The sequence below is a fragment of the Zea mays genome, chromosome 3 (assembly GCF_902167145.1).
Source record: "Zea mays cultivar B73 chromosome 3, Zm-B73-REFERENCE-NAM-5.0, whole genome shotgun sequence".
Lineage (NCBI taxonomy): Eukaryota > Viridiplantae > Streptophyta > Magnoliopsida > Poales > Poaceae > Zea > Zea mays.
This window is the reverse complement of record NC_050098.1, coordinates 223,859,993-223,872,767: the sequence shown is the minus strand read 5'-3', so window position 1 is coordinate 223,872,767 and position 12,775 is coordinate 223,859,993. Positions and strand designations below refer to the sequence as shown.

Here is a 12,775-nt window from a genome sequence, read left to right as displayed (position 1 = left end):
TACTATCCGTCCCATTAGGCAAACCACCAACTTTTGATGGTGAAGATTATGCTAGGTGGAGTGATCTTATGCGATTTCATCTTATCTCGCTCCACAAAAGTATATGGGATGTTGTTGAGTTTGGTGCACAGGTACCGTCCATAGGGGATAAAGACTATGATGAAGATGAGGTGGCCCAAATCGAGCACTTCAACTCTCAAGCGACAACAATACTCCTCGCCTCTCTAAGTAGAGAAGAGTATAACAAAGTACAAGGGTTGAAGAGCGCCAAGGAGGTTTGGGATGTGCTCAAAACCGCGCACGAGGGAGATGAGCTCACCAAGATCACCAAGCGGGAAACGATCGAGGGGGAGCTCGGTCGGTTCCGGCTTCGCAAAGGGGAGGAGCCACAACACATGTACAACCGGCTCAAGACCTTGGTGAATCAAGTGCGCAACCTCGGGAGCATAAAGTGGGATGACCACGAGGTGGTTAAGGTTATTCTAAGATCTCTTATTTTCCTTAACCCCACTCAAGTTCAATTAATTCGTGGTAATCCTAGATATACTAAAATGACCCCCGAGGAAGTTATCGGGAACTTTGTAAGTTTTGAGTGCATGATCGAAGGCTCGAGGAAGATCAACGAGCTTGATGATTCCACCACATCCGAAGCACAACCCGTCGCATTCAAGGCGACGGAGGAAAAGAAGGAGGAGTCTACACCAAGTCGACAACCAATAGACACCTCCAAGCTCGACAATGAGGAAATGGCGCTCGTCATCAAGAGCTTCCGCCAAATCCTCAAACAAAGGAGAGGAAAAGACTACAAGTCCCGCTCCAAGAAGGTTTGCTACAAGTGTGGTAAGCCCGGTCACTTTATAGCTAAATGTCCATTATCAAGTGATAGTGACAGGGGCGACGACAAGAAGGGAAGAAGAAAGGAGAAGAAGAGGTACTACAAGAAGAAGGGCGGCGATGCCCATGTTTGTCGGGAGTGGGACTCCGACGAAAGCTCTAGCGACTCCTCCGACGACGAGGACGCCGCCAACATCGCCGTCACCAAGGGACTCCTCTTCCCCAACGTCGGCCACAAGTGCCTCATGGCAAAGGACGGCAAAAGGAAGAAGGTAAAATCAACATCCTCCACTAAATATGAATCATCTAGTGATGATAATGCTCGTGATGAGGAAGATAATTTGCGTACCCTTTTTGCCAACCTTAACATGGAACAAAAAGAAAAATTAAATGAATTGATTAGTGCTATTCATGAAAAGGATGACCTTTTGGATTCTCAAGAGGATCTCCTAATTAAGGAAAACAAGAAACATGTTAAGGTTAAAAATGTTATGCTCTAGAAATTGAGAAATGTGAAAAATTATCTAGTGAGCTAAGCACTTGTCGTGAGATGATTGACAACCTTAGGAATGAAAATGCTAGTTTAAATGCTAAGGTTGATTCACATGTTTGTAATGTTTCAATTCCCAATCCTAGAGATAATAATGATGATTTGCTTGCTAGGATTGAAGAATTAAACATTTCTCTTGCTAGCCTTAGGAGTGAAAATGAGAAATTAATTACTAAGGCAAAAGATTTTGATGCTTGCAAAGTTACAATTTCCGATCTTAGAGATAAGAATGATATACTACATGCTAAGATTGTTGAACTTAATTCTTGCAAACCCTCTACATCTACCATTGAGCATGTCACTATTTGTACTAGATGTAGAGATATTGATGTTAATACTATTCATGATCACATGATTTTAATTAAGCAACAAAATGATCATATAGCTAAACTAGATGCTAAAATTGCCGAGCACAACTTAGAAAATGAGAAATTTAAATTTGCTCGTAGCATGCTTTATAATGGGAGACGCCCTGGCATTAAGGATGACATTGGCTTCCAAAGGGGAGACAATGTCAAAATTAGTGCCCCTCCTAAAAGATTGTCAAATTTTGTTAAGGGCAAGGCTCCCATGCCTCAGGATAACGAGGGTTACATTTTATACCCTGCCGGTTATCCCGAGGACAAAATTAGGAAAATTCACTCTAGGAAGTCTCACTCTGGTTCTAACCATGCTTTTATGTATAAGAGTGAAACATCTAGTTCTAGGCAACCAACCCGTGCTAAGTTGCCTAAGAAGAAAATTCCTATTGCATCAAATGATCATAATATTTCTTTTAAAACTTTTGATGCATCTTATGTTTTGACTAACAAATCCGGCAAGGTAGTTGCCAAATATGTTGGGGGCAAGCACAAGGGGTCAAAGACTTGTGTTTGGGTACCCAAAGTTCTTGTGTCTAATGTCAAAGGACCCAAAACCATTTGGGTACCTAAAGTCAAGAACTAAACTTGTTTTGTAGGTTTATGCATCTGGGGGCTCAAGTTGGATACTCGACAGCGGGTGCACAAACCACATGACAGGGGAGAAGAAGATGTTCTCCTCCTACGAGAAAAACCAGGATCCCAACGAGCTATCACATTCGGGGATGGAAATCAAGGTTTGGTCAAAGGTCTTGGTAAAATAGCTATATCTCCTGACCATTCTATTTCCAATGTTTTTCTTGTAGATTCTTTAGATTACAATTTGCTTTCCGTTTCACAATTATGTCAAATGGGCTACAACTGTCTATTCACTGATGTAGGTGTCACTGTCTTTAGAAGAAGTGATGATTCAATAGCATTTAAGGGAGTGTTAGAGGGTCAGCTATACTTGGTAGATTTTGATAGAGCTGAACTCGACACTTGCTTAATTGCTAAGACTAACATGGGTTGGCTCTGGCACCGCCGACTAGCTCATGTTGGAATGAAGAATCTTCATAAGCTTCTAAAGGGAGAACACATTTTAGGATTAACAAATGTTCATTTTGAGAAAGACAGAATTTGTAGCGCATGCCAGGCAGGGAAGCAAGTTGGAACCCATCATCCACACAAGAACATCATGACGACCGACAGGCCACTAGAGCTCCTACACATGGATCTATTCGGTCCGATTGCTTTCATAAGCATCGGCGGGAGTAAGTACTGTCTAGTTATTGTGGATGATTATTCTCGCTTCACTTGGGTATTCTTTTTACAGGAAAAATCTCAAACCCAAGAGACCTTAAAGGGATTCTTGAGACGGGCTCAAAATGAGTTCAGCTTAAGGATCAAGAAAATAAGAAGCGACAACGGGACGGAGTTCAAGAACTCTCAAATTGAAGGCTTCCTTGAGGAGGAGGGCATCAAGCATGAGTTCTCATCTCCCTACACGCCACAACAAAATGGTGTAGTGGAGAGAAAGAATCGAACTCTATTGGACATGGCAAGAACCATGCTTGATGAGTACAAGACACCGGATCGATTTTGGGCCGAGGCGGTCAACACCGCCTGCTACGCCATCAACCGGTTATATCTACACTGAATCCTCAAGATGACATCCTATGAACTCCTAACCGGTAAAAAGCCCAATATTTCATATTTTAGAGTTTTTGGTAGCAAATGCTTTATTCTTGTTAAGAGAGGTAGAAAATCTAAATTTGCTCCTAAAACTGTAGAAGGCTTTTTACTAGGATATGACTCAAACACAAGGGCATATAGAGTCTTTAACAAGTCCTCAGGACTTGTTGAAGTTTCTTGTGACGTTGTGTTTGATGAGACTAACGGCTCTCAAGTAGAGCAAGTTGATCTTGATGAGATAGGTGAAGAACAGGCTCCGTGCATAGCGCTAAGGAACATGTCCATTGGGGATGTGTGTCCTAAGGAATCCGAAGAGCCTCCACATGCACAAGATCAACCATCCTCCTCCATGCAAGCATCTCCACCAACTCAATTTGAGGATGAGGCTCAAGATGTTGAACAAGAAGATCAAGAAGATGAGCCACCTCAAAATGACGACAACGATCAAGGGGGAGATGCAAATGATCAAGAAAAGGAGGATAAGCAAGAACCAATGCCGCCACACCCATGAGTCCACCAAGCAATACAACGAGATCACCCCGTCGACACCATCCTCGGCGACATTCATAAGGGGGTAACCACTCGATCTCGTGTTGCACATTTTTGTGAACATTACTCTTTTGTTTCCTCTATTGAGCCACACAGGGTAGAGGAAGCACTCTAAGATGCGGATTGGGTGATGGCGATGCAAGAAAAGCTCAACAATTTCACAAGGAACGAGGTATGGCACTTAGTTCCACGTCCTAACCAAAATGTTGTAGGAACCAAGTGGGTCTTCCGCAACAAACAAGACGAGCATGGTGTGGTGACAAGGAACAAAGCTCGACTCGTGGCCAAGGGGTATTCACAAGTCGAAGGTTTGGATTTTGGTGAAACCTATGCACCCGTAGCTAGGCTTGAATCAATTCGCATATTATTAGCCTATGCTACTTACCATGGCTTCAAGCTTTATCAAATGAACGTGAAGAGTGCCTTCCTCAATGGACCAATCAAGGAGGAGGTCTATGTTGAGCAACCTCCCGGCTTTGAAGACAGTGAGTACCCTAACCATGTCTATAAGCTCTCTAAGGCGCTTTATGGGCTCAAGCAAGCCCCAAGAGCATGGTATGAATGCCTTAGAGATTTCCTTATCACTAATGGCTTCAAAGTCGGAAAAGCCGATCCTACTCTATTCACTAAAACTCTTGACAATGATGTGTTTGTATGCCAAATTTATGTTGATGATATCATATTTGGGTCTACTAACGAATCTACTTGTGAGGAATTTAGTAGGATCATGACACAGAAATTCGAGATGTCGATGATGGGGGAGTTGAAGTATTTTCTAGGATTCCAAGTCAAGCAACTCCAAGAAGGCACCTTCATTAGCCAAACAAAGTATACTCAAGACATTCTAACCAAGTTTGGAATGAAGAATGCCAAGCCCATCAAGACACCCATGGGAACCAATGGGCATCTCGACCTCGACACAGGAGGTAAGTCCGTGGATCAAAAGGTATACCGGTCGATGATAGGGTCATTACTTTATTTATGTGCATCTCGACCGGATATTATGCTTTCCGTATGCATGTGTGCAAGATTCCAAGCCGACCCTAAGGAAGCTCACCTTACGGCCGTAAAACGAATCTTGAGATATTTGGCTTATACTCCTAAGTTTGGGCTTTGGTATCCTAGGGGATCCACATTTGATTTAATTGGATATTCGGATGCCGATTGGGCGGGGTGCAAAATCAATAGGAAGAGCACATCGGGGACTTGCCAGTTCTTGGGAAGATCCTTGGTGTCTTGGGCTTCAAAGAAGCAAAATTCAGTCGCTCTTTCCACCGCCGAAGCCGAGTACATTGCCGCAGGCCATTGTTGCGTGCAATTGCTTTGGATGAGGCAAACCCTGCGGGACTACGGTTACAAATTAACCAAAGTCCCTTTGCTATGTGATAATGAGAGTGCAATCAAGATGGCGGATAATCCCGTCGAGCATAGCCGCACTAAGCACATAGCCATTCGGTATCATTTTCTTAGGGATCACCAACAAAAGGGAGATATCGAGATTTCTTACATTAATACTAAAGATCAATTAGCCGATATCTTTACCAAGCCTCTTGATGAACAAACGTTTAACAAACTTAGGCATGAGCTCAATATTCTTGATTCACGCAACTTCTTTTGCTAGATTACACACATAGCTCATTTTACATACCTTTGATCATATCTCTTTCATATGCTATGACTAATGTGTTTTCAAGTCTATTCCAAACCAAGTCATAGGTGTATTGAAAGGGAATTGGAGTCTTCGGCAAAGACAAAGGCTTCCACTCCGTAACTCATCCTTCGCCGTCACTCCAGGTCACTCTCCATTCTTGAGGAAGAAAGCATGAGCACAAGGGCTCTAATGATTCCGTTTTTGGCGATTCATGCCAAAGGGGGAGAAAGTATGAGCCCAAAGCAAAAGGACCGCACCACCACCAATTCAAAAACTTAGTTTTTCAAAGAGTAATTTTTCAATCGGTATCTCATTGTGTTCAAAAGGGGGAGAAAGTAGTATTTCAAAAATGATATATCAAAACCCTCTTGAACACTAAGAGGAGGATCTCCTTTAGGGGGAGTTTTGTTTAGTCAAAGGAAAAGCATTTGAAACAGGGGGAGAAAATTTCAAATCTTGAAAATGCTTTGCAAAATCTTACTCATTTACCCTTGACTATTTGCAAAAGAACTTTGAAAAGGATTTACAAAAGAGTTTGCAAAAACAAAACATGTGGTGCAAGCGTGGTCCAAAATGTTAAAAATGAAAGAAACAATCCATGCATATCTAGTAAGTATTTATATTGGCTCAATTCCAAGCAACCTTTGCACCTATATTATGCAAACTGGTTCAATTATGCACTTCTATACTTGCTTTGGTTTGTGTTGGCATCAATCACCAAAAAGGGGGAGATTGAAAGGGAATCAGGCTTACACCTAGTCCCTATATAATTTTGGTGGTTGAATTGCCCAACACAAATCCTTGGACTAACTAGTTTGTTCTAGTGTATAAGTTATACAGGTGCCAAGGTTCACACATAGTCAATAAAAAGACCAAGAGTTGGGTTCAACAAAAGAGCTAAGGGCCAACCGAAGGCACCTCTGGTCTGGCACACCGGACTGTCCGGTGTGCCACCGGACAGTGTCCGGTGCACCACCGGACATGTCCGGTGCACCAGAGGATTCCACCACAAACTCTCTACCTTCGGGAATTTCTAGAGGCACTCGCGCTATAATTCACCGGACTGTCCGGTGTACACCGGACTGTCCGGTGTACACCGGACAGTGTCCGGTGCGCCAAGGAAGAGCGGCCTCAGGAACTCGCCAGCTTCGGGAATCTCTAACGGCTAGTTCGCTATAATTCACCGGACATGTCCGGTGCATCCTCGGAGCAACGGCTACCTCGCGCCAACGGCTACCTGCGACAGCATTTAATGCGCGCGTAGCGCGCGCAGAGTCAGAGTCGCCCATGCCGGCGCACCGGACAGTGAACAGTACATGTCCGGTGCGCCACCGGACATCAAGGCGGGCCCAGAAGTCAGAACTCCAACGGTCAATTTCCAACGGCACTGATGACGTGGCGGGGGCACCGGACATGTCCGGTGTGCACCGGACTGTCCGGTGCGCCATCGAACAGATGGCCTCCACCAACGGTCAAGTTGGTGGTTGGGGCTATAAATACCCCAACCACCCCACCATTCATGGTATCCAAGTTTTCTACTTCTCAACCACTTACAAGAGCTCTAGCATTCAATTCTAGACACACCAAAGAGATCAAATCCTCTCCATATTCCACACAACGCCCTAGTGACTAGCGAGAGAGATTTGTCGTGTTCTTTTGAGCTCTTGCGCTTGGATTGCTTTCTTCTTTCTTGATTCTTTCTTGTGATCAAACACTCACTTGTAATTAAGGCAAGAGGCACCAATTGTGTGGTGGCCCTTGCGGGAAGTTTGATTCCCAAGTAATTTGAGAAGAGAAGCTCACTCGGTCCAAGGGACCGTTTGAGAGAGGGAAGGGTTGAAAGAGACCCGGCCTTTGTGGCCCTCCTCAACGGGGAGTAGGTTTGAGAGAACCGAACCTCGGTAAAACAAATCCGCGTGTCTCACTTCATTATTCGCTTGCGATTTGTTTTGCGCTCTCTCTCGCGGACTCGTTTATATTTCTAACGCTAACCCGGCTTGTAGTTGCGTTTATATTTGTAAATTTCAGTTTCGCCCTATTCACCCCCCCCCCTCTAGGCGACTATCAGAAAGGAATGTGCTTTTCTAAAACATATGGGAAATTTTGGTTCTGCCCATAACTATTCTGTTGGATGTTTCAATAATCTGAAAAATAGTATGACTCATATCGACAAGGTGATGGTTAAAGAAAATGAGAAATTAGTTGCAGAAGCAAGACTAAGGCTTACGACTACCATCAATTGCATTAGGTAAAAAATCAGTTTGTTTTTATGATGTTTATACCTATGTATACATTATTATCATCATCATCATCTTAATAATTTAATATCTTAAACCTTGCATGCTGTTTAGGTGGCTAACATTTCAAGGTTGTCCATTTAGAGGCCATGATGAATCTCAGAATTCATTAAATCAAGGTAATTTTCTTGAAATGGTCGAGCTTTTGGCTTCATATAACAAGGAGGTGAAAGGAGTTGTGTTACAAAATGCTCCAAAAAATGCCAAATACACCTCATCTGATGTCCAGAAGGAAATTCTAAGCATTGTTGCACGGAAAGTGCAAAAATTAATAAGAGAAGAAATTGGCACTAGCAAGTTTTGCATCATGGTTGATGAAGCTCGAGATGAATCTAAAAAGGAGCAAATGGCAATAGTCATCCGTTTTGTCAACAAAGAAGGACTTATCAAGGAACGTTTTCTTGACCTCGTTCATGTGAAGGATACTACTGCATTGACTCTTAAGAACTCAATTTGTGCTGTCTTAACTGCTAATACCTTGAGTATAGAAGACATCAGAGGCCAAGGTTATGATGGTGCAAGTAATATGAGAGGGGAGTGGAATGGATTGAAGGCTCTAATTCTAAACGAGTGCCCATATGCATATTACATTCATTGCATGGCTCATCAACTGCAATTGGCTCTAGTGGCAGCATCAAGGGAAGTGCAACAGGTACACAACTTCTTTTAGCATGCAACTTTTATCATAAATGTTGTTAGTTCATCTACTAAGCGCAATGATGAGTTACTAGCTGCACAAGCTGAAGAAATAGCCCGTGAAATTGAATTGGGAGAGCTTGACACCGGACAAGGTGCAAATCAGATGAGCTCTCTACAGAGGCCAGGGGACACTAGATGGAGTTCCCATTACAAGTCAATTCAAAGCTTAAAGAAGATGTTTAGCGCCACAATTTCAGTCCTACGTAGTATTGCAAATGATCGTTCAGTTTCAAAGTATTCTCGTGGTGATGCTGCAGGTGCACTACAAATTATTGTCAAATTTGATTTTGTGTTTATTTTTCTCATGATGGAAAAGATTATGAAGATTACCGATGTGCTATGTCAAACACTCCAAAAGAAGTCAATTGATATTTTAAATGCACTAGATTCAGTTTCCAATACTAAAGTCTTACTTGGTAACTTGCGAAATGATGGTTGGGATCCTCTTCTTGAGGAGGTCAATTACTTTTGTGAAAAGAATGACATCGATATTTTGGATCTGAATCACAAGTATGTTTCCTTTGGCTAAATTATTGCACAATTATTATTCATATCATATGAATTGATCTTATTTGTATTTTATCACATTTGTAGGTTTGTTGATGTGACCAAATCTCGAAATAAGAATGATAACACCACCGTTTTTCATCATTATAAATTTGATGTGTTTAATGTTGCAATTGATCAACAACTGAATGAGATAGAAGATCGATTTGGTGGCCAAGCGACAGACCTTTTATCACTTTGTGCTTTCTTGAATCCAATACTTGGCTCTTTTGACATAGAAAAGGTATGCTCCCTAGTGGAAAAGTATTATCCTGCTGATTTCTCAAATCAAGAAAGAATGCAATTAGAGTGCCAATTGCCACATTTTCAACTTGATGTTTGCAACCATCCAGAACTAAAGGGTTTATCATCTTTGGCTGATTTAACAAGTGGATTAGTTAAGCTGGGTAAAGATTCTTCTTATCCGATGGTAGATAAATTATTGAGATTACTCTTAAGTCTCCCTGTGTCAACTGCGACCACAGAGAGCCTTTTCAGCTATGAAATTTGTGAAGACACGTCTTCGAAGCAAAATGGGAGATGCCTATTTACGGGATTATCTGGTCGTTTATATTGAAAGGGAATTAGCGGCAATGATTAGTTCTGATGATATTATCAAGGCCTATGATCTAGCTAATACACGTAGAGCTAAATTCAAAACAACTGAGATGTAATTTTATTTTGTTTGACAAAATAGATACTGTTTTATTATACTGTTTTTTAATGAAGATTATATATCAATGTATGTATTGTGGTTGATTTCCTTGCCATTTTAATAATGTATCCTTACTGATTTGGTCGCTTGGAGGCAAGTCTGATCCTTCGCCCCTGTCGATACCAATCGAGCCTCGGCAGCCCCATCAACCGATCGGCGTTGGGACCAGGCCAGTCAGTACTGACTGCCCACGTCGCTTTGCCACCGAGCGGTTTCGACCGTCGTCGTTGAACCCAACCTAAGCACGGATAAAAATCATCATCTGCTCATAATCACTGATGGAAAACACATTATTCTTCGTCTCGATTTATTAGTGCCGCATGTTCACAAGATGCATCATCGTACGATTCCGGCTCAAATGCAGGGAAATAGTTCAACATTTGCATACGCCTGTGATTGCTACAAGGTTTCCAGGACCAGAACTTCACTTTTTTGGTGTATCTGCGTACTTCCAGGAGGTATGTGCATAGGAATTGTATTGTCTTCCACCAGCCACATCTTCTGCACGTATCTGGCTGCCAATTTCCTTCAGGTCCTCAGCTGTGAGCTTCACCTTCAAGGAGTCAACGTTGGCATCTAGGTTCTTCGTTTTTGTTGTCCCTGAGAAATTAACGAACACATCTCAGCAACCAAATGCAGGACGATTTGACTATAAAAAAAATTCATGTCCGCGATGACTTGCTTCAAACTTTGGAGTGAATAACAAGCACAGATCAATTGACATAAGTTTGAAATTGAACTATATTACAGCTAAGTAAAAAACAAATATATCACAAAAAACCTCAACAGGTTGTACAAAATACTATATATACATATTCAGAGAAAGCCGCTTTATTATAGGATATACGCAAATGATCTGTTACCTCACTGCTCCTCTAGTGAAGCAGCAATGATCAAAGAGGGTAATTTTAACATTAGGCAAAGCTATTTGTGTTCGTTACGTTACCTATGAATCATTTTGCACATTTCACTTTTGTCAGAAAGTATATACATGAAGCTTTTTACCATTCATCTGATATTCTTGTTTATCTTGGGAATAGTATGAATATCAGCAGTGCACATTGTGCGCTACCATTGAACGAGGACAGATTTATAAGGTCACACCTGGTATAGGAACCACATCATCCCCTTGACGCAGAACCCAGGCTAGAGCTAGCTGAGCTGGGCTGCACTGGTACTTCTTCGCCAAATCTTCTATTTTCAGGTAAATCTGCTTGTTCTTCTCCAAGCTTTCTGTTGTAAATCTTGGATGCCTTTGCTGATGAAACCAAGGTTAAAATGCCTAAGTAAACTGAAAGGGAAAAAAAATGTTCCATGCCCTCACGCAGATTGATTAAAGGTCACACAGTTCCAAGGAAAATTCTGTTCGTACCAGACTAGATTCAGAAGAAACTTGCTGTATCACTCCTCTTCCACCAAAAAATCCACGGCCAATTGGACTGTAAGCCACAATTCCAATCCCCAATTCTCTGTAGACCATAGAGTACAAAGGAATTCGTGTTAATCGATCAGAACCACAATTGAACTCTAATGAACTTGGTGGAATAAGCCTAATTGGTGATGGAGAGCAGAGCTCACCTGCAGAGTGGCACGATCTCGGGCTCGATGTCTCGGGACCAGAGCGACCACTCCATCTGCACGGCGGTGATGGGATGCACGGCGTGCGCACGGCGGATTGTGTCTGGGCTGGCCTCTGACAAGCCGATGTACTTGACCTTCCCCTCCTCCACCAACTTCTTGAGCTCACCAATCTGCAGCGATTTCGGCACAATAATTCATAATAGCAACAGCTGCACTGCAAGCAGAATGAGAATGCGGCAAGGTGGCCAAGTGGCAGACCGTATCCTCGATGGGGACGGTGGTGTCGACGCGGTGCTGGTAGTAGAGGTCGATGTAGCCGGCGTCGAGGCGGCGCAGGCTGGCCTCGCAGCAGGCGCGTACGTACTCGGGCGTGCCGCACACGGTCATGCCAGCGGCGCCCTGACCTATCCCGAACTTGGTGGCCACCTGCACCTGCTCCCTCGGCAGCTGCTTGAGCGCCTTCCCCAGGAGGGTCTCGTTGGTGCGGGGCCCGTAGGCATCGGAGGTGTCGAAGAAGGTGATCCCGCGGCGGAAGGCGTGCGCGACGACGGCGGCCACGGCCTCGTCGCCGAGCGGCGCGTTGTAGGTGCCCGTGAGCCCCATGCACCCGAACCCCAGCTTCGACACCTGCATCCGTGCATCGGCCGGCGCCCGGCGGTCGGTCGAAATCGAACCGAGCCGAGTCAGTTCGAGGTAATCGACGGAGGCACAGAGAGAGAGAGAGAGAGAGAGAGAGAGAGAGAGAGAGAGGACCGTGGTAACTCACCTCAAGCCCCTGGATGCCGAGCTTGACGCGGGGAACCTGCGGCATGGCGGCTTGCTCCATGGCGCGGCTGGCGGCTGCAGTCGGGGGTCGAAGGCTGCCGTGCTGAGAAGTGAAGGCTAGAAAGGAACACTCGGCTCCGCAGACGGCTAGTGCAGTGGCCAGTGGGTAGTAGCTGACAGGACAGAAAGGGCTGGTTTCTGCAACCCCACGAGGCCACGAGTCACGAGTGGTCTGCTCAACAACAAGCCGGGGACGAGGACGACCAATCAGCCATGATCAGCTGCAGCTCTGTCACATCGGCTCTTGACAGGTAGCGAGCCATGATTTTTGTTTGTGGCACAGAAGTCGGAATACTTCTGACGGTGACAATGTGTACGAGTACGAGTACGAGTACGAGTACTCGTTAACGATAGTTAAACGATGGCGACGGAATAGATTAGGATCCGGTGGAGTCTTTAGGCGCCCAAAAAACAAAATCCGAAGTGAAAACCCTAGATTCGTTCGATGTTTCTAGGACTAAAGTTTAGTACGTGTCACATTAAATAAATATCTAA

The 12,775-nt window shown here is 43.9% G+C and overlaps 2 protein-coding genes across 2 annotated transcripts; one reads left to right on the top strand and one right to left on the bottom strand.

Annotated features, from left to right (window-relative positions):
- The first annotated feature begins 8,678 nt into the window (after positions 1–8,678).
- LOC103651492 (zinc finger MYM-type protein 1-like) lies at positions 8,679–10,073 on the top strand. Its single transcript, XM_020550550.2, has 2 exons — positions 8,679–9,123; positions 9,208–10,073. Exons 1-2 carry the CDS (start codon positions 8,717–8,719, stop codon positions 9,734–9,736), a joined length of 936 nt encoding a protein of 311 aa, XP_020406139.1. The 5' UTR covers positions 8,679–8,716; the 3' UTR covers positions 9,737–10,073.
- Positions 10,074–10,151: 78 nt separating this feature from the next.
- LOC100191240 (uncharacterized) lies at positions 10,152–12,396 on the bottom strand. Its single transcript, NM_001136674.1, has 6 exons — positions 12,222–12,396; positions 11,714–12,082; positions 11,453–11,625; positions 11,247–11,343; positions 10,979–11,132; positions 10,152–10,474 (listed from the first exon to the last, which is right to left on the bottom strand). The coding sequence occupies exons 1-6, from the start codon at positions 12,279–12,281 to the stop codon at positions 10,299–10,301; spliced, it is 1,029 nt and encodes a 342-aa protein (NP_001130146.1). The 5' UTR covers positions 12,282–12,396; the 3' UTR covers positions 10,152–10,298.
- Positions 12,397–12,775: the final 379 nt, after the last annotated feature.